Raw genomic sequence first — 24,154 nt, 5'->3', positions numbered from 1 at the left:
ATTCTCTAGAAGCAATTACTGCTTAATTCTTATGTATCCTTTTGGAAACTTTCTTGCATACTGACAAACTTATTTACCTTTTTGTCTGTTAAGGAAATGCATGATATATCCTAATCATTCTGGAACTTGCTTTTAGGTCTAACTGGGCCCTAAACATCTTTCTGTGGTATTACATATACTACTGCCTCATTCTTTCTAATAGCTACTAAGCATTTTATTGTATAAATGTATCATAATTTATGTAATTTATGTAATTACTCCTTTACTGATGGAAACCAAAATTGTTTCCAGGTGGGTTTTTTTTTTTTTTCCCTATTTAAAATAACGTTACAATACACATTCTAGCAGTAGAACTACTGGCCAAATGGTGTGCGCATTTTTAATTATTGCTAATTATCCTTCCAAAAGATTGTCCTCGTTTGCATATCCCCCAACAGTGTATAAGAGAATCCTCCCACACGAAGGAAGATTGATTTATAAAAAGCTGAAAGACTGTCCCTCTGCTCCACAATATACTAATTGGTACATACAAGTGAGCTGTAAGGGAGGTCTCCAGTGAACCACCCGGGGGTCACACTCATTTTAATTAATAATCTGAGTGAGTACACAGATGGCAGGGGAAGCACATTGGAAGGTAATGTAAAGCTTCTCAGTGGGTTAGCTAATAGGACAGGTGACAGAATCAAGATGTCAAAAAAAAAAAAAACACCTCTTGACAATTAGCTATCAGGGACACACTGATGAGATTAAATTTAGTATGGACAACGGAAAATCCTACATTTGGGGATGAATTCAAAGTGCCTAAGTACAGGAAGGAGAAGGCCAGGTGCTACAAAGCAGGAATCCGCACCCATTTCACCTGTCTGGAGACTGAGGTTCCAAGAAGTTGAGTCATAAACTGGTAAGTGATAGAGGGAGGCCCGAACCCAAGTTTGTTTGACTCCAAAATTGTCTCCACTACATCGTGAAGAAGACTGGGGCAAGGGGCAGCATCATCTAAGGTCCGTAATGAATCACTGGCTTTGTAAAAAGACAATGTGCCTGGCAAGGAAAGGGACGAGCCTACTCCCCCCGTCCCTGTGTGGGGTGTACCTGGAGCCCCGAATGTAGTTCTGACCACTTCAGCTTAACATCAACAACCTCCCATGTGGCCCAGGAGCAGCAGTGAGGACGACAATGAGTGGAACGGAGTCCACATCTTAGGAAGAAAGCAGCACATGTCCTGGAACGCTGGAGGCCCACCATGGCGAGGAGGGCAAAGCCTTACAGAAAATGTAAATAGCAACTCTGAGTGGAAAATAGAGACAGATGAATTCTGCCCAATAAAAAGAACCCTGGGGATGTCCTGAGTGATGAGGGGGACAGGAGTGCCTTTTGTTCTAACGAGGGGCCCTTGCTGGGTCTCTCCAGAGCTTCAGGAAGGGGCCGCTTGCTAGGAAGCCCAAGCCTTGATCAGAAGCTTGTACCTTTCAGCCCCACGGTGAACCCTGTAGGAGAGGGGGGACTGCAGACCGATTTATTTGTTAATGGCCAATGATTTGCTCCATCACGCTTTGGTGAACACAAGAAGGTGCTGGGAGGGTGGTCCCCCCAGCGGGGGCATGGGAGCTCTGTGTCTGCCCTCGTCCCCCAAAACCCTGCTCTGGGCATCTCTCCCGTCTGGCTGTTCCTGAGTTGTATCCTTTGTAGTAGACGGGAGAGCAAGTGAAGGGCCTTCCTAAATTCTATGAGTCATTTTAGCCAATTATTAAACCTGGGGTGGGGGGTGCTGTGGGAAAGCCTGACCTTACAACCAAGTGGGACAGAAGTGTGGGTGACCTGGTGACCTGATACTTGCAACTGGTGTCTGAAATGAGGGTCGTCTTACGGGGCTAACTCGGGTATTTATGTCCTAACTGAATCGTAGGACACTTGGCCACTGTCCGGAGGAAAGCGACCTATCAAGTAGGGAGCAAGTTCCCCATTCCTGCCGAAACATTCGAGCAGTGACCGATGAGCTGACTGGGGCGAAGCTGGTGCAGGGGCTCTCGCCTTGGGTGGGGGACTGGCCTAGATGACCTCCGAGGCAGTGAGAAATGCGGACGGACGGGCGCTCATCTGCAGGCTTCTTCCCGCTCAGTGATGACGTGGACAACAACGGAGACGCATTGAGGACTCTTTACAAGCATTTTGACATGATCGTGCGACCGAAATCACGCTCAGGGGGTTCATTTCTTTAAACGGGGTGTTACACCATTTGAGGGGGCATTCCGTGAAGGGGTGCTGTGGGCTGGGGGTTCACAGTAGGACCACACTGAGTTCTGCAACAGATCAGAAATTAAAAAGTGGGTCCTTTACCCCTGGTGGTCTGAGAAGCACAGCTCAGAGGCCTCGGGCTCACTGTGGCATCCCTGCAGAGGCCCTGTTTGACCGTTGCAGTGAAGTGGGGCTCTCCCTCTCACTTGGTACCACACCCCGATCTGGTTTCCCCATAGTACTTGCCAACACTTGCTTTCTGCCTAGCTATTGTGCACCTGTTCACTGACTCACCAGTCTGCGAGGGCACCAGGCGGGAAGCTCAGCAATCCTACCCACCCCCTACATCACCAGTGCACAGACTAGTTGGCACCGAGGAAGGATCCGACGAATGAGAGCTAAATGAATGACATGACGCGTTACGGGATAAGACGCTCCTGATACAACTTTTGTTGTTGGTAATGGTGGGCTGGGTTATTCAACTAACCCTCCTGTGGCAAAAACTCAAACTGCTCGAAAAATATTCAAATCATCTCCTTAAAAGCCCTTGTTGTGCTCATGAGGTAGTCCAGAAATGGCAGCCCAAACAGAGGCAAGTGGGAACCCAGAGGGGTAGGGGGACCATGGCCATCTTTTTCAGCTTGAGGATATTTGTCGGTCTGGGTGAAACTAAACTTGAGTTTTGGTGGCTTCCTGGGGCCAGAGGGCAAAGCATCAAAGCCCCAGACCCGCTGAAGCAGGTCAGTGTAATAGGAGACCCTCCCCCATTATGCCGGAGCTCCAAAAGGGCCCCATGTTCAAGGAAACACATTCAAGGAAAAGGGGAACCCAAAGAGACCCCCTGGACCTCAGAGGCTATAGGGAAGGTTGTCAGTGCCCAGGAGAGCTGAGCAGGGAGTGTCTCTGAGGTGTTGTGCCCGCAAGCCAGCCTTCACAGAAACACGCAGCTCTGCTCTGCATCACCAGGGCGGTTTGAAAAGTCTCACGCTGGGAATTTAGTTTACTGTGTCTGGCAAGAGAATGTGCAAGCCCTCCCTCCGATTCTGACATCAATTCCAATATGTGTTTTCTCCCCACATCAACAAGCATTTCTCAGCAGCTGGGGGTTCTGAAATTCAAATCCGTTCTGACACCATCTACCTGAAGACAGCCTTGGGTCCCACAAGTGAAGGGCTCATCCCACCTGTGCTTCTGACCAACCAGCTATAGATCGGAGGCTCCAATGACCCCCTCCTTGGTTTCAATTAATTCGCTAGAGTGTCTTACAGGACTCAAGAGGAACATTTTACTAACTAGATTACTGGATTAACTATTAACTAGATTTATTATAAAAGGATATAACTCAGGAAAGGAGGCACAGGGCAAAGCATGGGGAAAGGTGTGGAGCTCCCCAAATCTCCCCGAGTTCCCCAAACCAGAAGCTCTCTGATCCCCCAACCTGTGGGTTTTTAGGAAGGCTTTGATTGATTAAATCATCGATGAAATTGTGTTTTATTAACTCATTGGCCACTGACAACTGAACTCAATCTTCGGCTCTTCTCTTCTCCCCAGGGTTGGAGGTCAGGGGTGGAAAAGAAAGTTCACACCCTATAACTGTATGGGAGGTTTCTCTGGTGACCAGCCCCCATCCTGAGGGGTTTCCCAAGTCACTTCATTAACATGACAAAAGACACACTGATCACTCTCTGCACTTAGGAAATTCACAGGTTTGGGACGCTCAGTGTCAGGAACTGAGAAAAAGACCCAATAGGCATTTATTTTAACTCATGATCTAACACGCCCTACCAAAAGGAGACTCAACCTGGGCCTCCTATTAATCCTAAAAATTCATTTTCAAGAACAATACCTGCACCTGTTCGGTGGCCACGCACAGAGGGACACACAGTAGGTCGCTACCCGGTGAAATCACACGGCAGAGCCCCCGCTACGTCACACAGTGAAGTGATCTGCTACAGACGGTAACACCATTATCCTGACTGTATCGAAAGAAAGCAAGGCAAATCCGACACTGTCTTCCATGGAACAGTAAGTGTAAGAAGGGACTGAGCCACCTTGAACTAGGCAGTGCTTCTTAGAAATGACACGAAAAGCATGAGCAGAGAAAAGAAAAGCGAGGTAGATGAGATATCATTACATTTTAAAACGTCTGTGCTGCAAAGGACACAATCAAGAAAGTGAAAAAGCGATCTGCGGAATGGGGGAGAATTTTTGCAAATCGTGGATTTGATGAGGGTCTAGGATCCGTACTGTATAAAGAACAGAGTTAAAATGCAATAACAAAAGGAGAAATAACCCAGTAATGAAATTACTTCGCAATCTGTCTCTTCATGCGCCTGAAAATTTTAAGCAGCTACAAATACGGTGCCTTCTAGTGCACGGATGGCTTTAACGGACTCCGAGCAATCTGGGTTGGTTTCCCTCTGAGTCTCACATGCACTCGGGTCTTTTATCAGGGTGTACATTAACACTGGCCGCAGGCTTTTAGTGGAAGACCACTGATGTAAAACACAGCCACCGTGCTCCAGCCAAGCATGCACGCTCGGTGGCTCTGGTAGACATAATTGAAAACAGCGTTTGAGCCTCGGTATCGTCTTTCCCAGAGAGGCAATCTGAGACAGGACTGGGTTTTGGACACAACAGACCACAGTGATTTGTGAAATCAATAACTCCACCGAATGGTTTCAGAGATGTTAAGTGCTGCCCACGGTCACCGTGCTGGTACACTGTAGACTCGCCATCTGAACCCAGGTGGTCTGACTCTAGAGCCACGCCTGCCCATGATCATCCAGAGGCGAGTTCTAATCCCTGACCAGGTCCAGAACATGTCCTTTGGGATGGGGCAGGGCCAGGGGACACAGCCGGGTGAGGGGAGTTCGGGGATCCTAGGACCATATTTAGGTCTTTCTTAGGAAGGGTGGCTCTCCTCCTGACACCGGTTCCAGCAGGGGGCAGAGCTTTGCTTACATGGCGTTGGGGAAGTCTAGCACACTTTGCTCGGTTCAGGCTGGGCTAAAGGTTTACAAAAATTTGGGGAGCACAAAGATGTCTGGAGGCAGGGCAACCTCTGGGGCCCCTGGCACTTAAGGTTCTCAAAGTAGAAACTCAGCACGGTGGCTACTACCTTCCTGAGCACTGGAAAATGAGGCCTCAGTGTTTCTGCTCCTGGCTTAGCTCCTGGCACACAGCGGGCTGCCCGAGTCTGTGGTGCTAAGACCATCTCATTTCAGGAGCTGGGCCATTTGGGGAGGGCTGTTTCCAAGATTCAGAAGCAAATTCCCCAGGGACATCCTTCTCCTATGTGGCTCAGTTGATATCACTGTGGATGAGAAGTACGTGGGCACCTCTTCAGGAGTCCACCCTAACATGGGACGGACGGCCTCCTTGCACCTCACAGAGCAATGGCAAAGGTCCCATGTCTGGGTATGGGAAGTGAAGGCCAAAGCTGAAGATGAGAAATGACTTCCAAATGCTATGGACTTTCAAGTTAAACCCATAGTCCTTCCTCAGGAATCTGATCAAGGAGGTGGTCGGGAAAGCAAGGCTGGCAATATGGCAGTAGTTATGTTAACAAACCCGCCATCGTCACTTCCTGTTGTCACTTCCTGACTGCTAACAATATGGCGGGCACAGTGCTGAACGCTTTACAAGCTTGATTCACTGATTCCTTCTAATAATCCTGAGACACTATCCATCTTATAGATGAAGAAACCAAGGCTCAGAAAGGCTGGGCTATTACTTGCCCAGGATCATATAGCTAGGAGATGGGGGAGTGAAAACTTGAACCCAGGCCTGTTTGATTCCAAAGTTGGGGCAGGGGTGCTAAAGCACTCTGACAGCCTACCTCTCAGGGAGGTAGGTAACAGAGATGGAAAACACCGGGGCTCACACCACACTCTGCAGTTTGTGGGGTAGACCTCAAGGGGCAGGATGGGCAGTGGAAGTCTGAAGAAGAAACACAAGCAAGCTGAGTCCCTGCGGCCGGCAGCAGGGAAGACTGGGAGACCCCTGAAAGAGGGCTTGGGCCCAAGGATGGTGGGCAGACACCTTTCCTGGTGTCTTCCCTGGATAAAGATGACATTTGGTAATTATAGTAACTTTTACATCTCTCTCCTGGACCCTGTGTTGCTTGTAGGGCGATGCTGAGCTGAGCAGCTTGGCAGAGGGGGAGAGCTGGGCTTCTGGGACCCCCCACAAAGGGTGACCCGGCTGTGAATTCTTCTTTGGTCCCACAGCTGGCGGACCACCTTAATGTCCCGGGCTTTACTATAGATCTTTGAAAGGGTACACCCCCTCACCCTATTAATAGCACCTTCCATACAGAGAACAATGGCATTTTCCCTTCATGTCTGCTTCCGGTGAGGCTCTGAAGAGTTCCACTGAGCCCTTCCCAATCTGCACTTAGGCAAGTCTTGTGCAGTAATGAGCATCACCAACTGTTCAGTGCTGTAACCCAGGTGCTATAATCATGTGCTTGGTGACAATAGAGGGGGGGTTGGAGGCTGGTGGGGGGGCTCCCTTACCTCATCTGAAGAGCCATTTTCCACTCTGAATCTTCCGGCCCTTTGGATGGCGCCATCAGCATCACTGGAAATAAGCTAGGGGACAAGAGAGCAATCAGTTAGGGAGCTGGGCCACCATGGGCAAAGCCTCTTCTGTCTGTCTGTATCTGTCCTATGTCAGCCAAATCCAAGGAACGACAGCTGGAGGGCCCAGCCCAGAAGCTAATGGATCTTTCTGAAGCTCTGTCCGCCAAGGCCTCACACGGTTGGTCTCCACAGTCTTCAGGAAGCTGCGGAGTGACGGCCCCCTAACCCACGAGAGTAGGAAACCAAGAGCATCAAATATGCATGTGAACGTTTTCAATAAAATCTAAATGTGAACCTATTCCAATCCCGAGAAATGACAAAGCAATGCTCCCTGGAAAAACAATCTTAATACGCGTCACACGTGGACAAGGGCAGCTCACAGATGGCAAAACTGAAAGCCAAGTCTCAAGTTCGGCCGTCTTCACAGGAAAGCCTGAAAAACAATTAATTGCTGGCACGAGCTCAAGGTTCTGCTAACGTCACAGAAAGCTCTTGTGCTTCATTCAGTTTTAAATGGTCTCCAAAAGGCCAATTAGCCCCTTCCAAGGCAGGCAGGCTCTGAGCTCTGGCAACACGATGCTTGCAAATAGACAGTCTTCAAGGAGCTCACTGGTAGGATGAGATGAGGGAGAGAGGGACTCGCGCATCAGTCCTAAAATTACTGACTCGAGATTTAACTTATTTTCTCCCAAATCTCCTAGATTTCTCAGTAGAAACTTGGGAAAATGACATGTCTTTTTTTAACCTTTAAATCTGCCCACAATTTGTAGCCAAGATCTGCCAAGCATTTCCATTTCCCAGACTCTTTCGAATGTGCTTGCCCTGGGGGAAGACATTTCCTACCTTTCTAACTCAAGACTTACCTGGTAAAAAAGATAACACGATTTCTTAAGAAAGATGATTATCTCCTATTTTCACTCGTGGTCAGAGATATGGAAGTGTGAAAATGGAAAAACCACTGGGAAACTCTACAAACCTTCCCAAGGAAAACTATTTGCAAAAGGCAGATAAATCTTTTTCACGATAAATATAGAAATAATAGTATGTAATATTTACTGAGCGCTTCTAGAAGCCGTGCACCGTTCTGGTCTTCACAAACATTCTCTATTTAACTCGCAAAATAGCAACACGGGTGGGTACCATCATTGTTCTCATCTACCAATAAGGAAACTGAGGCAGAGGAAGGTAAAATAATCAGCCATGGTCATATCCTAGTTAGTACCTGGGAGGCCTGGGATGTGAACACAGGCAGCTGGACTTCAGAAACCCATCACCCTCACCTAAACACTGCCCCACCTAATGGTCCTCTGTGGAATGTCCATGAAAAGGCCCAGGTTTTCAACCTAAATTTTATCCTGCAAAATCATTTCTAAAAACAAATAAAAATATTGTTACGTATATGTTTAGCTGTTTATGGCATCAGATTATTACATAGTTCGTAAACCAAAGATGAGCAACAGAGGCTGTGTGGTAAAGAATTTAGCCCCGCCCCGGAGAGCTCTGACCTTTGCCCTTGGCTCCTGAGAAGTCACCTCCAAGCCCTGGGAATGTCCTGCATGAGTGTCTGTTTACCGGGGTCTTTGAGCCACACAGGAGAAACACCTGACCTGTGGGCAAGGGGTACTCTGGGTTACACGGTATCGGATCTGGATACGAAGGCTCAGGTGAGCTGTCCCAGTCCATATACCGTCACACGTCACTGACAGGAGGGTTTAGTTCTGTCCGTGAGCCCACTGGGAGAGGACAACTGGGAAGCTCTGCATTTCGAACTCTCCTGGCCTCTGTTCTATGCGCCCGTTCCCTTGGCTGATCTTAATCTGTATCCTTTTGCTGTAATAAAGCGTAAGTGAGCCTAACAGCTTTCACTATAATCTGTGAGTCTCCTTCTAGCAAATTATTGAACCTGAGAGCGGCCCCGGGGAACCCTGTACTCTGCAGTCGATGTCAGAAGTGAGGTCTGGTGGACTGTTTCCTAGTTTAGAGAGGCCAATTCTCAAATACAAGAACAAGATGAATGAAGGTCTCCTGGGGTCATTGCCATTATCATGGGGGAAGCACAGAGGACTCAGTGTCAGTTTCCTCTTTGCTTGTGAGCTTCTACTCATTGTCTGTTAAAATATTAAAATACAGGTTATAGCAAATAGGTTTCAAGTCAAGTGTTCTTGGCGTAGGCTGCCTCAAGGGCTTTGGGAGAAGTGTTCTGAGATCCCATCTAGAGAGAAAAGAGACCTGCCATCAATTATACACGTGACACAGGTGTATAAAGAGACAGGGGGACATGTGCTTCCCTGAATTAGAGGTTGGTGGATTCATTATAGCTAATTTCAACCAGGACTCAAAGGCCTGGGAGGAGAGCTGACAGTCATTCACTGATTCACTCATTCATTCACTGAACAAAAATAAAATCTCCACCACTACATTCCAGACACAGCCAGGCAGAGGCAATAAAGCCCTTTCCTGTGGTGAGATTAGAACAAGAAGTTAATTGCTTCTTTTGCTTCAAAGGTTCAAGAAGCAGAAAGGAAGAACACATTTAATGATCTGATAGCTAGAAGGAATTTGGCTCCCTCTGATCTTAAGCCCACAGGCATGGAACTTGGGCTTCAGGCTGACATGTTTGACCCTCAGAACCTTTACCATCTCCGCCACCACTGTCTGTACCCATGTCACTGTCGTCTTTCACCCAGATGAACGCACCTGCCTCCTACACCAGGCTGAGCAAGAACCCATCCACCATCTCCGACCCGATCCACACACCGCCGGGCAATTTCGGCAAGCTACAAATTTGAGTGTCCCACAGTCCCACATCTGTCCCAGCACCCTGCTCCTTCCCACCAGGGGCCCAGAGTGCAGGGGACTCCCTTGCTCGGAAGGCCCTCTCCCATCTTCCCCTAAAGAACTCCTCCTCCACGTTCACTGCCCTCTCTACTGCAGGGGACTTCGCCGACCTCAGGGCTCCTGGGAGCTGTGATTTACGTTTCTTTGTGTGTCTACGGGATTCATGCTGCTTCTCCTTCTGTGCTCCCCCGCGCCCCAATGATAAGCCCCACGGAGACCCTGATGGCTTGTTTTTCTCACCACCGCAACCCCAGAATGAAGGACCCTGTCTGACACAGTATAGACGTCCACTACATGCTTACCGAATAAGAAATCTGTGACTAAATCAAGGCCTAATTCCTACCGACATGACCAAAGGAATATGAAACTGGGGGTAAGATCTACACAGCCCTGAAAATCTTTAATTAAAAAATAAAAAAAATAAAAAAATAAAAAAAAGATCTACACAGCCCTGGAAACCAGAGGTTCATGACTCACGCAAGAAATTTCAAGGACATCCTGCCGGGTCTACCATGCAGGAACGACAAGCGAATCACCACGTGCAAGGGCAAGTCGGGCTGCTGGTAACAGAATCAGACCCAGCACATCCGGCTAATACCATGGGCGACTGCCAATAGGGCCTGCCTGAGGTGAGCATGGGGGTTAGGGCCGGCGCTGGGCAGGGGACTCGCCGGTCATGCTGGCAGAGTGACCTGGTACCGGCTGACCGAATGGCAGTCCCAGGGCTCCCCCTCACAGCCGGTTCGGGCAGCTGGCTACGTAAAGCACCAGGCACCATGCTGGCTGCGGCCTGCAGAGGACCAGCACACCAGCCGATGTGAGAGGAGATAGTGCTCTGGTGAACTTGGGGATGAGAAGAATAACAACACAGGAAAAAAATCCTTTTAATGCAGAAGAGAAGCTGTTTCTGTCGGTAATTTTCTATTATTTCTCATACCTGTGATCTGGCCAATTACAGCTACAGAAAATCGAAACTCTCTCCTTTGTTGGAAGATTTGACTCAGGAATGAAATAATGTCTACTAGCACCTATCTGAACGTCTAATACCACATAATCTAGAAGCCCTGTGGCCCAGCCCTGCCAGTGTGATATGGACCCCATCTTCTATGGGGACGGAATGCCCTGGACACATGGCCAGACCCGTTTCCCTTAAAGTGGCTGTTTGACTTAATTCTCTCCCCTTGAAGGTGGGTCCAAATCCTGGGTGGCATGTGGCGAGCGAGGCCCTTTAGATGGGGAAGGTGCCTCAACTTTTCCTCTAGGAGATACCAAAAATGAAGTGCACAACTCCCAAGGAAAGGAAGGGCAAGTAATCAATAAAAGATCAGAGCAGAAATTATAGATTCAAAAAGACAGTACAATCAATAAACACTTTCAAGAAATCACCAGCAAGTCTGATTTTAAAAAGCGAAGGACAAACACGAACACAGAGTGATAATAAGGAAAACATACCTACGAAGAGGTGATTTTTTTAAAGCATGACAATGCTTCTTGAGATAGTGCAAGCGTTATCAGAACCTTCCACAAAATGGACATTTTCCAGGAAATATACATAATGAAAACTGGCTTCCGAAGAGAAAGAAACCTAAAGTACCAGTAACTGCTTGTAGAACTGGGGCGGTAGTGAGAACGCGGCCACACAGAGGGGGCCCTGGCTGGGCTGGTGGGGTGGGGGGGGCGCCCCCAAGGAGGCAAGGGCCCCATCCCCACAGGACAGCCCGCTCACTCACAGGGAGGCAGCCGAGGGGCGTTCCCTCCAAGAAGAGAGCAGCAGAATCCTTTGGCACTTGTTTTGATGCAGAAGTGCACAGACAGGGCGTTCACATAAGCATCACATCAGTAATACTGAGAAAAGAGGGCAGGGTTTTTCTTTTCTTTTCCTTCCTCTTGTCTGACCTCTCTGATTCAGTCATACACCAAAGGAAGGGCGGTGCTGAGGAAGACGGTCGGATAGAGAGAGAGAGAAAGAAGAGACGAGGCGAAACAAATGATTATTTGACCCGTGAGGGATTCCTTCAGAAGTTTCCCCACTGTTGGGGGCCGCGGCCATGAGGCCCATTTAAATTTTACGTTACTGGGGCACCTGGGTGGCTCAGTGGGTTAAGCCTCTGCCTTCGGCTCAGGTCATGATCTCAGAGACCTGGGATCGAGCCCCACATCGGGCTCTCTGCTCGGCAGGAAGGCTGCTCCCCACCCCCCGCCACGTCTGTCTCTCTGCCTACTTGTGATCTGTCAATAAATAAATAAATAAATAAATAAATAAATAAATTTTACGTTACTTACAATCAAATTAAAAAACCCCACTCAGTTCCTCAGTAGCACTACTGACATGCAGGTGCTCAACGCTGTCATGTGGCTACTCGGCAGGACAGCACAAATCCCAAATTTCCATCGTCACAGAAAGCGCAGTCGGGTGGAACTGAGAGAGGCTGGACGTGGAGGCGGTGCTGGGAGACCGCGATCAAACTGTTAAATACACTATAAACGGTGGAAATTCATGGTAATTTCACATCTTGAGTAGAGGTGTTGGTCCAAACTCAGCCAAAGTGTAAATGGATTCATTTAACACTAAGCTGTGTTCAATGCATCAGATGTTTTATTTCTGGAAAAAGTACTATCCAAGCAATTATATTCAGTTGTATGATTTAACAAATTAATTTAAAAGAAGAAACAGGAAGCATAAAATGTTATTCATTAACTACTGTAAATAAGAGTATTATTCATTTAATATTATTGGCAATTTAAGTGAGAATATTTCCTAAGTTAATATGAATACATAATTTTTTTTTTTAAAAAGGCTTTTTCTCTTTGTACTTAATTGCTTTGTTTCTTTGGGCTGGTGTCTGTTTCCTTTCTAAAGCAGTGCTAGGATTCCCTGTGACCTCTGTTACCAGGCACTCTACAGAGGTCACAGTCAGGTACATACATCACAGAAACAGTAGTTTAACCTGGGAAAAAAAATCTCAAAAAGTTAATATAAGGTACATCTTAGAAAAATAATATTTCAAATTTCTACACCCTCCCTTCCCCATCTCCTTTCTTTACAACAAGTGGTTCTGAGTGTGGATTTTGGCACCCAATTGTTTAGGTTCAGATTTCAGTTCTATACTTAGTAGTCATGTAAGCTTGGGCAAATCATTTAATTTTTCCTCCTAAATGATGCCTTTTTTTGTCTCTAAAATAGGGACAATGATTGTAGCCACTTCCAGGCTCGTGGAGAACATTCAATAATATAAAATATGTAATGAGCCCAGAACAGTGCCTGGACATAGGGAATACTCAATAAATGTCATGACAACATATATGAATACTAGTAACAAATGATGAATATAAAATGCTCTGATTATTAGACTTAGTATGATTGAAATTTTTAAAAAAAGATTTTATTTATTTATTTGGTAGACAGAGATTACAAGTAGTCAAAGAGGCAGGCAGGGAGAGAGGAGGAAGCAAGCTCCCCACTGAACAGAGAGCCCGATGCAGGGCTCGATCCCAGGACCCTGAGACCATGACCTGAGCCAAAGGCAGAGGCTTTAACCCACTGAGCCACCCAGGCGCCTCTGATTGAACCTTTTAATGCTGAATTTAAATGCTTGGAAGCTCTGCTTAAACATTTGTCTCTCTAGCAAACGTTCACGAGAACCTATTTTTCAGGGCCCATACTAACTGCTGGACTTAGAAAGACAAATGCAGCTTGATCGTTGCCCTGGAGGAGCCGGAGCCTGGTGGGAGAGAAACAAACATATAAACAGATAAATCATCGCACAATCTGGTTAAACGTCGTAACAGTAGCAAGAACCGGGTGCTGGGGGAGGTCAGAGGCTGAAGAGACAAACTCTGCCGGGGGGCAGGTGGGGGGGGGGCGTGGAGAAGCTTCCATTGCTGTAATGAAATTTATTCTGGAAGGTGTACAGGGCCTTTGAGAAATGATTTCCAACATAAGATTTTTTTTTTTTAAACCACAAATACGAGTCCAGAAGACCCATCTGAGACTGTCTATGCAAATCACAGACACACATACACCCACCCAGACACACACACCTGACTTCGAAGGCACTGCTCAGACGGGATGAAAGAAAGTATAAATGTTTCCATTCAAAACAATTGCAGAATCGGTATTTTGTGCACCTGAAATGAATATGACACTGTGTGTTAACCAAGTTTCAGCAAAAAGAAAGGAAAAAAAAATGGCTTGGAGCTGGGGTCGATGGGCCTAAAGCTGGGCAGAATGAGGCATCCTTTGACTGGAGATGCAGCTCCTGGGCCTGTGTCCTGGTCCCTCCTGGTGCACTGTCGCTGCCTGCAGGAGAGGCAAGGAGTGGGGTGGGCGCTGGAGACGCTCTCTTCCTCCCTCTCTTCCCCTGATCCTGCTCTGCCTGTGCCAAGGGCCAGGGAAAAGCCTCATGGGCTGGGGCACTGGAGCATCGGGGTTGGTCCAGCCGGGATGGCGGATGTTGACTGAAGGAAAACCACCAAGGCCTCAGATCCGGGCTCAGACTCTTTAGTGCCATCATCCTCCCTGGTGACCATCCTCAGTAAACGCAGCGTCTGTCACAGCGAGTCACCTGCTGTCTTGAGCACACGTGCTCTGCTTTCTCAAATCCGATGACCTCACTTACTTCATGGCTTTGTCGCCCATGCGCGCTCCCCTGCACCGGCAGAGCTCGGTTGTCACAGAACTGGCTTGTGACCCACTTTGGCATTTTAGGGCTTGGTTCGGGCTGGGGCCTATGGTGGGTTACGTCAATGCTGCATTCCCCAACACACAGGTCTCCTGTCCTGCCAACCTGTCCTCGTGCCCCCTGCCTCAAGCCCCAGCCTCAACCACCTGCTTGCTACCAAAGACATTACCTCTCTTTTCCTTCTGTGTTCAAAGACGAGACTAGCCGGCAGCAGACTCAGGCTACTTGACCCTGGCTAGACTGGGTCCTTTCTCCTGAATTCCTTTCTCACGTTCCATTAAGTCTCCCACCTTGGCCCTGGCTTGTCAGTCACACAGATACACCCTTTCTTCAGAGAGATGACGGCCTCTCCACCTGTTTCACCAAGAAGCGTGAGACCCGTTGGGATGAGTACAGTCCTTCAAAACCTATCTGTCTTGGTTTCCTCATTAAAATAACATCTCACTGTCAGTCCCTGATGCTCAGCTTCCCCATAAAATACCTGTGAGGATTCAGCACAAAAGAAGACAACTCATGAGTCCAAAGGAAGACTGCCCATCCTCTGGCCAAGATTTCAGGACATTTTCTACTTATTCTAGGGCCGATGGAGAAGAATGGAGAAACACATTTGGTCACTGACATTGTTGCCTGACACAGAACAATTCTGTGGTCAGCACAGGAAGCTGGAGGGCATTTTATCTGTCCCACCGCGGTCTTATCTTGGCTGAGAGACGTTGGATCTATATGAAGAATGACAATAAGATACCAGGAGTCATCCTTACACGGCGTGGGTGCTGCATTTTGAGGTAGCTGCCGCCATATTGGCACTCCAGGTAGGGAGAAAGACGAGAGGAGTCCTGGAACAGGGCTTCCCGGGGAGCACATACAGTTTTGCCACGATGCCCAAGGGTGACTGGGGCGGGGAAAACTTCAGTCTCATGATCATCTCCATTATATTCTTTAATCCACACAGATACCATTTTCTCAAGCTTAGGTAAAGAGTTGAGCATACGTTACTTCCATACTCCTCTTCCAACCAGACTGCTATCTGTCCCCCTCCCCCCACCCCAGCCCCTGCTGTACATATAAATTCTGGAGCCACCACTGGTTCAGAGCAGCCAAAGCCAAGTGTGGAGAACATCGTATCTCCCTCCAGCAGAGCTTACAAGATAAACACCAGCTAGACACTCGACATTGATCAGGGAGCTCTGCACAACCACTGGCCATTCAGCTCGTCAGCTCAGAGAAGCTACAGCACCCAAAAGGACAATGAGAGCTGATGGCCAGTCATATATTCTGTCTGTTGAAAAATACAAGGTCCAAACAGCTCTTTGTTTTTATTTGAAGATTTTATTAAAAACAAAACAAAGCAAAACAATCCAACATGGGAGCTATGAAAAAAAAATTGCCACAGATGGTCTTGGAAACTAGAAAGGAAAGCACACCATGTTTTTACTCTGAAACCAAAATAAAATTTCAGAAAAGTAGTTGTTGTCCTCAGTAAGACAGAAGACATGAGCTTTGCATCAGGTATATAAAGTTTGGGGAAAGGGTTAAAAAAAAGAGGACCAAAAAACGCAAATGCAGGATTAACATCCCTGTTGATGGGAAGCAAAATGTTCATTGTAGAAAACAGCAACAGTAAATATACTCTTTATTTAAGAGGCTTCCCCACAATGAAAAGGAACTAAATGAAACGAAAACAATGAGAGAGAAAAGACAGTTATAAAGGACAGAAAAAGACCTTTCTTACTGTTTGTGTGTGGAGGGGGAAATGAACAATAATCAAAGACACAGCAGAAGACAATATTCATCCCTGACATAAGACAGAGACTAAGGGGTGCCTGGGTGGCTCAGCTGGTTAAGCCTCTGCCTTTGGCTCAGGTCACGATCCCAGGGTCATGGAATCGAGTCCCGCATGGGCTCCTTGCTTGGTGGGGAGCCTGCTTCTCCCTCTGTCTGCCTCTCCCCCTGCTTGTGCATGCTCTCTTACTCTCTCTCTCTGACAAATAAATAAATAAAAATCTTAAAAAAAAAAGACTAGAGACTAAGAATCAAGGAAATGCAATGTTTTAGGCAAAATTAATGAAAAAAGAAACACATGGAGAAGTTACAGGAAACTTTAAAATAAAAGAATGAAGAAGACCTGAGAGGGGCGCCTGGGTGGCTCAGTGGGTTAAAGCCTCTGCCTTCGGCTTGGGTCATGATCCCAGGGTCCTGGAATCGAGCCCCGCATTGGGCTCTCTGCTCATCAGGGAGCCTGCTTCCTCCTCTCTCCCTGTCTGCTTCTCTGCCTACTTGTGATCTCTGTCTGTCAAATAAATAAATAAAATATTTTAAAAAGAAAAAAAAAAAAGAAGAAGAAGATCTTAGAAAAATCCAGGCAGGAAAGGTCATCAAGAAAGAAAATAAACTCCCCAGGGTTTCAAGCTAACCACACTGGGTTGAATGGTGTCCCCACAAATTTACGTCTATCCGGAATCTCAGAACCTGTCCTTATTTGCAAAGAGGGTAAGATATGACTCAGGTCATATAATATGATTGAATAAGTTAAGATGAGGTCATACTGGATTTGGGTGGGACTGAAATCCAATGGCTGGTGTCTTCACAAGAGACGAGAGAGGGTTGCAGACCCCGAGATGTAGGGAAGAAGGCCTTGGAATGAGCCCAGAATGAGCTGGCGACAAGCCTGAAGGATGGCCAAGATTGCAGGCAGCAGGAAGAAGCAAGGAATGATTTTTCCCTAGAACCTTCTGAGAAGGAGCATGGCCTGTGGTCATGTTGATTTTGGACTTCCAGCCTCCAGAACTGAGAAAGAATCCATTTCTGTTGTTCTAAGCTATCCAGTTTGTTGCCATTTGTGACTGCAGGCCTATGAAATGAATATAGTATCGGATCAGAATTTGTACAGTTTTAAGAGAAAAAGGTGATCATTTGGAAGCTTTAAAACCAGCCAAGTTATTCTTGTGGAAGCCATTACTCTGGAGTCTCAGATCTGTAATGACTGAGAACAGATACCTTCACTTCCCCAGAACTCCAGGACAAGGACCCTGCGGTATTGGTTCTGGAGGTCACAGCCAATGGCATCAGATACAAGGGAGAAAGGCATTTGGATGGGAGGAGGAAAAAGTTATTTGTGGAAGAGCATCTTCAGAAAGATTAAACTTTGTTTTAAAGTAAAGATACCAATAAAATATACAAACCCACTTTGTATATAAATTTAATTTCTAAGGGGACATACAGTAAATCTTAACAGTGATTACCTCTAGGTGGTAGGATTACAGATTAATTTAATTTTCCTGTGTTTTTCAGTATATTTCAAATTTTCTATGATGAACATGCATTCCCTTTATAATCAGAGGAGTATATTTAGAAGTGTGCTGGCATGCACACACATGCACACACACACACACACACAAAGACTGGGAAGCAAAATAAAAAAATCTAAGAAGAAAAAAATTTATCAGACACTAGATTTTTAGCAAAACCGATCTTTAAGCTAGTACGTGGACCTCTGGGTGTGAGCTAATGCCACTGGAGACACAACCACAATGAAAGAAGCATGAGCCCTGCTGTCTAGAAAAGGTGAAATGCCCACAACTAATCACAGTGTAAAATACAACAGGTGCCACAGAGAAAGGCAAGGGAACTGGGGTTCTTTTTAAAATTTTTGTGAGAGAGCGAGTGAGAGAGTGAGAGGTGGAGGTGGGCAGGGGGGCAAAAGGCAGAGGCAGAGGGGAGATGGAGAGGGGAGAGGGAGAATCCTAGGCAGGCTCCACACAGGGCTCGATCTCATGACCCTGAGATCATGACCTGGGCCGAAATCAAGAGTCACTTAACTGACTGAACTACCCAGGTGCCCCAAGAAATGGAGGGTTCTAACAGGTAAAAGATGACTTTCCCATTGGGGGATCAGGTAAGGCTGCTTGGAAAAGAGACACCTATTTCAAGAAGGTATTTCAGAAGGAAAGAGAGCCATAAAGAGGCCCCAGGGGCCTGGGTAATGGTGGGTAAAGGCATGTTGGGATGGATCACAGGCCATATAAGCAAAGGTTCCAAAGACACGCTGGAGAGAGGCTGTGTGAAAGCCTTCAATGTCAGGCTAAACAGTTTCTTTCTTTATTCCATAAACAAGGGAGAGATGCTGAAGTTGTTTGTTTGAAAACATCAAGATGATGTTGACAGAGCTGAGTATTTGGGAAAGAAATCTTTATGGCATTAAGGAAATCAAAGCCCCCAGACTCAGGTTAATTACAGCTGAGCATTCTGACAACCTGGATGTAATCTTATTAAAACTGGTGGAACGGAAGCTTCGAGATGTCAGGGAGACAAGATGAAGTGCCAGAAGCTCAGGGAAGGAGGAAATGACATAAATGTCACACTAAGAAGCGAGTACACAGAAGCAAACACTCCTGCTTTTCTTTTTCCTGTCTCCTTAACAGATCAAATGTAAACCATGTAAAGACCTTAAAGTAACTTCCATTATGGAAGCTTGTAAAAACTGTACACCATTCAGCCTACCCCAGACATAATGAGTCAGGGCCTGAAGTTTAAACAAACTCCTCAAGTGACTTTTATGAACAATAAAGTTTGAAGGGCATTGGAAGAGGCCGTCACACAGCAAGATAACAGAACTTCTTGGTAAACAGAACCTACTGGGATAAGCTGGGGGGACAAGTTCTACCCTGAACAAGTTACTAATCTCTCTGAACTTTAGTTATCTCTCTAGTAAAATGGGGGTAGTAATACCTCATCAGGTGGGTGTGGAATTTGAGTTAGTATACACACATGTACACATACATATTACCATGCACATACATACACATATACACATATACATACATGCGTACGTGTGTATCTATCTCCCCACCTCTCAAAAGGCTGTCTGGCATTGTATGTGCCCAACCCTGTGAAATAGAGAGCAATCTAGCCATGAAAGCTGTCTAGGGCATAAATCCAACAGGGTTTGCTAGGAGACTGGATGTGGGGTATGGGAGATTTCCTGGTTTCTGGAATTCGCAACTGAAAAGAAGGTAGCGCCATTCCTTCAGTGGTTTGGGGTCGGGAGGAGGGACGACCTGAGTTCAGTTCGGGGCACGCTGAGGTTCAGCCGCCCACAGGTTTTCCCAGGAGAGACATCCAGTGGGTACCCAGGCAGATGGTTCTAGAGATCTGGGAAGAATACAAGGACGCGTGAGTCACCATCTGAAGGCAGTAACTGAAGCCACAGGGTAGGAGAGATCACCAAGAAGGAGCGTGTAGCATGAACAGAGTGTCTGAGACAGAACCCTGAGGAGCCTCAAAATGTGAGGACTGGGTGGAAGAGAGGGAATCCGTAAAGAAGCTGAGGGGGTAGAGTAAGGGAGCCGAGGCACAAACCCCAGAGAAGGCGTTCACTGGGCCTGTGCTGCACACTGGGCCTGGAAGGTGACGATTAGGAGCGGATTTGGTAGCGATAACGTCTTTGTGACCTTGGCAAGAGCAGGCTCTTCTCTGGGGTTTCTTCAGTGAAGAAGAACAGGAAGCATCCAAAGGAGGAATTCAGAAGGGAAATTGTGGAACTATCCCAGGGATCAAACACAGACTTCAGACAGTGGCTGAAAGGTACTTCCAGAGTAATTAAAAAGTCTTCACATCTCTCGAGCAAATGCGGTTTGAGATTATATTTTGAAAGACAGCGCCGCAGCGATAACTACAGTAGACCATTAAAAAGCTGAGGCCAAAAAGCATACAATCCTTTTCTTTACACATAAAGGAAACCAAAGTCACTGCTTTAATTAAATGGGTAAGATAGTTCCGTATAAAAATGAGATTATTAGCTGGGGCTCATGCATAACAGTGGGGCTTGAAACCGGAAGCCCTCAGTGGTCCGTCAGCCATGGCGGCCATGCTGGACCCAGGGTGTGACTTGCCCTACCCTCACCTGGTGGGGAAAGCAGGGGAAGCCAGCTGTAGAACCCACGATGGATGCTCCAACCAGTGAGATGGGTATGTACCTGAAGAAAGCAGGGACTTGACCTGGGGTGGGGGGGGGGGCTGGAAGGCTAGGGCCTCAGCGGAGGGGCACTGGGAAGTGCCCTCGGTGACACTTCAAACACTCTCCCTCCTGCCGCCCTGGGGGAGGTCTCCCAACCCGCAGGGGGCAGTTAGTGAGTTAAAAGGGCTAGAGTGGCTTCTGAGGGCCTAAAAAGAGCTCTGAATGTTCAGAGCCCCCATGGTGAAATGCTGGAAAACAGACCAGATTCCTTTTCAGCATTAACAGCACCGAGAGAAATAAAAGAGTGGTTTTCAAATGAGAGAGAGAGAGTGTGTTTGTGGTTGTTGGATCCCACAGTTCTGATGGTGGACCTGCCTAAATTCAGAAGTAAGCACGGGTTCTTAAAAAGCCTTTTCAAAACAATGAAAATATTTGCTCTTCAGGAGAACAGCATACAAAGGTATATAACGTGATATACTTTTTTTTTTTTTTTTACAGATTTTATTTATTTATTTGACAGACAGAGATCACAAGTAGGTAGAGAGTGAGAGGAAGAGAAGCAGGCTCCCTGCTGAACAGAGAGCACAATGTGGGGCTCGATCCCAGGACCCTGGGATCATGACCTGAGCCAAAGGCAGAGGCATTAACCCACTGAGCCACCCAGGCGCCCCTAACATGATATACTTTTGAGCAAGTTAAAGATGTACTTTTGTGACAATGGATAGTACACCCTGCTGAGCCCTGTCTGACTGGAAGCTGAGGGGGTGGGTGCAGGGCAGGGGTCACTCTGGCACAAGATGGGAGAGGCGAAGGACATTACCCAAGAGGCACCAAGAGAGTGTGTGTGTGAGACACATATGAGAAATGTCCCTCCTGGGCATATGAAAAATCACCATCAAGGCAGAAAACTTGATTTCCTGTGAAGAATTTACCAAGTAAACAATCTGTTAACAATTTGTGTCTCTGGTTATATAAAAAATAAACAGTTACACACTGGCCAGAATTTGAAAGTATTTTTATAGTACACCAGAGTACTACTACACGCCACTACTTAAAGACCATTGGAGTCCGTGGACAAAGACCCGGGAGACCAGTAGAAGGAGTAGGAGCCAGAGATGGGCAGCTGAGCTGGGGTCCCTGCGGCAGTAGGAGATCACGCATCCTGTGGGGAGGGACATGGCAGCACAGGGACGGGAGGCCACCAGGAAGAGCATGAGCAACCCTGGACCCGCAGAAGGTTGGGAGTAGAGTGTCTCCAGTTCTAATTGTTATTGTTGTTGTTTTAAACTCCACACCCAATGTGGGGCTTGAACTCATGACCCCAAGATCAAGAGTTGCATGCTCTACTGACTGAGTCAGCGGGGCGCCCCCTCTGTTCTAGTTTTGAAACTAGAGATCATGCTGGTGCTAAGGAAGTAGCTGTTCCCAAGACTCTTGTGTGGAAAAATTTAGAGAACTTTTTTGTATTCTTATTACAGTTTATGTCTATCTTATTTTTAAGAAATGTTTAAAGCACCTTACCAAAATATCTTTTTTTTTTTTTTTTGAGAGAGAGTGTATGTGTGTGCGCTCATGTGAGTGGGGGTGGGCAGAGGAGGAGGGAGAGAATCCCAAGCAGGCTCCAGAGTCCAGCGTGGAGCCCGGGGGTGCGGGATTGGGGACGGGCTTGGTCCCATGACCCTGGGATCATGACTTGAGCGGAAATCAAGAGTCGGACACTTAACTGATTGAGCCACACAGGTGCCCCTTTCTGAAATATATTTTATTCAAAGGAGAAAATTAGATATAGAGCAAGTTCAGAACAAGGGCAGATTAGGTGTGGGTAAATCAAGTGAAAATAAGAGAATCAGATTAGGATGTATGCTAGAAAGTCCTTTAAGGTAGTTAGAGGCAAGGCCAAAAACGGGGCTCCGAGCTTCCTGGAGGACAACGCAAAGAGGAAAAACATCCAAGTCCTTTGTAGGCTTCCTACTACCTGTAAGATTAACAACAAACCAGCTTCACGGGGAAATCATCGTACTTTTTTGTCCTGAGCAAAACTTTCCTCATAGGTCCTCTTAAAAGTGAGACTTTGTGGCCCACTGAGAAAAGTCCTCAAGAGCATTCTGTAAGAGACATACCATCTAGCTCCGTATGGTCCTCTTCCACTCTGTCCATCAGGGCAAGTTGAAGGCTAAGATCAAGGCACAGACCAAGAGAAGCAAGTCTAAGAGAGGCCAAGGACAGCAGGCCAAGTGTTTGTAGCTATCTTATGGTTGAGATTAATCCAGGAATTAAATTTAGACCACTTATGGCATGGATGTCTCTTTGGATAATTCTTTATCAACATTTTTCTCAAAATCAAGCTTGTGAAGATGTGGCCAGAAGAGAGTTTGAAATTAGACGTTTGAGCTGAAACCTAAGGCAGAGATTCTCTGTGCTACTGATTAAGGGCAGAAGAGTTTGCTCCAACAATCAACTTCATTTCTTTAGAAACCCAGCCTTTCAGCAGCGGGGGCTGTAAGAGTTTGGGCTCAGAGACTGAGAGATGAGGCCCTGGGGCTCCTGGAGCCCACGGGAGACCTGGGTTGGAATGTCACTTTCACCCCTCACTGGCTGTGGGACCTCTCTGAGATCATCAGTTAAATGGGGAGCCATTCAATCCCCATAAATGTCTCCTGAACCCCCACAACGTGCAGCATAATCAGATAATACCTGCGGCACAGGTGTTTGGGAAGGTCGGACAAGTAAATGCTCCTAAAGCATTTAGCTCAGGGACCGGCATGTAGCCCACATTCAGTAAACATTAAAACTAGTGACAGCAGTAACAAAATAATGATCACAGTCAAAGATTTCTGGCTCCATTATGATACATAAATAATTTCAGGAGGAAGGTCTCAGATTCTACATCATAGAAGATAGTGGCAAGAATTTTAAATTTTAGCCTGGGAAAGGTTCAAAGTCACCCACAAAGATACCAAAAATATCCGCAAAAGCCCCCACACTTTTAAACCGCATTAACTTACTGGTAAATGCTCTGAGATAAACATGTCTGGAGGTACCTCGCTGAGTCAAGCTGCTATTTATGACTTAGATACGAGCCAGGTCCATTTTGAAGAAACATCTGCTGAAATGATGATTTTAGCTGTAGAATGTCGCAGTCCTGATGTTCGGATATTCCTGAGGGAAATCTGCTGGTACCTTCACTAATGTCTCAATTTGGAAATACTACATGGAATATAATTTTTCCCATAAAATGCCTATGAAAACAAAAAGCCTCCTCAACCCTGAATAGAGAACAAAGCTGCACTGTGTCAGGGATGTTGGACGGGCCGCTAAATCACTCATTAGCCAAGAATCATCTTTCTGTACAACAGTCCCACAGGCATCATTCAAATTCGTGCCGGAGCAAAAATACCGATCACTACGTATCGGGCGGCAGGAGTCCTCAACAGTCAAAACCTCACATGTGAAAATCAGCTGATGGCACCAAGTCCACCACGAACCATTCTTTTGAGGGTGATTAGGTAGCACAGATAGCCTTTGAGGCCACCATGAGTTCATCACAGCAAAACCATGCCGTCCTTATAGGGAAGCATTTTTATGTTCCTTTCCTATACAGCAGGGGAGCATGCAAATCATCTAAATGCGGGCTTGAGGGATGAAGTTACAGGCTTAAAAAGGATTGGACAATGTTTATCTGGACTTGACACTGCCTTCCAGACTATAGCACCCCCCAGAAGTATCAAGATGGCGGGTTATAGGACAATCGGCAGCGGGGCTGGGAGGGAGAGAGCTGTGCCTACATCATTCATCATTCATAACATACCAGTTTCGTATCCATTGAGTCAAAGGCCAAGAAAAGATCAATAAAAGCT

The 24,154-nt window shown here is 46.7% G+C and overlaps 1 protein-coding gene across 7 annotated transcripts in view; it reads right to left on the bottom strand.

Moving 5' to 3' along the window:
- GARNL3 (GTPase activating Rap/RanGAP domain like 3) overlaps positions 1 to 24,154 on the bottom strand; it is a 142,974-nt gene that overhangs the window by 74,052 nt on the left and 44,768 nt on the right. For all 7 annotated transcript variants that reach the window (XM_032865905.1, XM_032865906.1, XM_032865903.1 and 4 more), the window contains one exon: positions 6,756 to 6,830. In XM_032865905.1, coding sequence (XP_032721796.1) covers positions 6,756 to 6,830 — 75 coding nt within the window. The remainder of the gene's footprint in view (positions 1 to 6,755; positions 6,831 to 24,154) is intronic.

Source organism: Lontra canadensis, unplaced genomic scaffold (genome assembly GCF_010015895.1).
Source record: "Lontra canadensis isolate GAN:19392208 unplaced genomic scaffold, GSC_riverotter_1.0 scaffold30, whole genome shotgun sequence".
Lineage (NCBI taxonomy): Eukaryota > Metazoa > Chordata > Mammalia > Carnivora > Mustelidae > Lontra > Lontra canadensis.
This window is presented reverse-complemented; position numbering and strand designations above follow the sequence as displayed.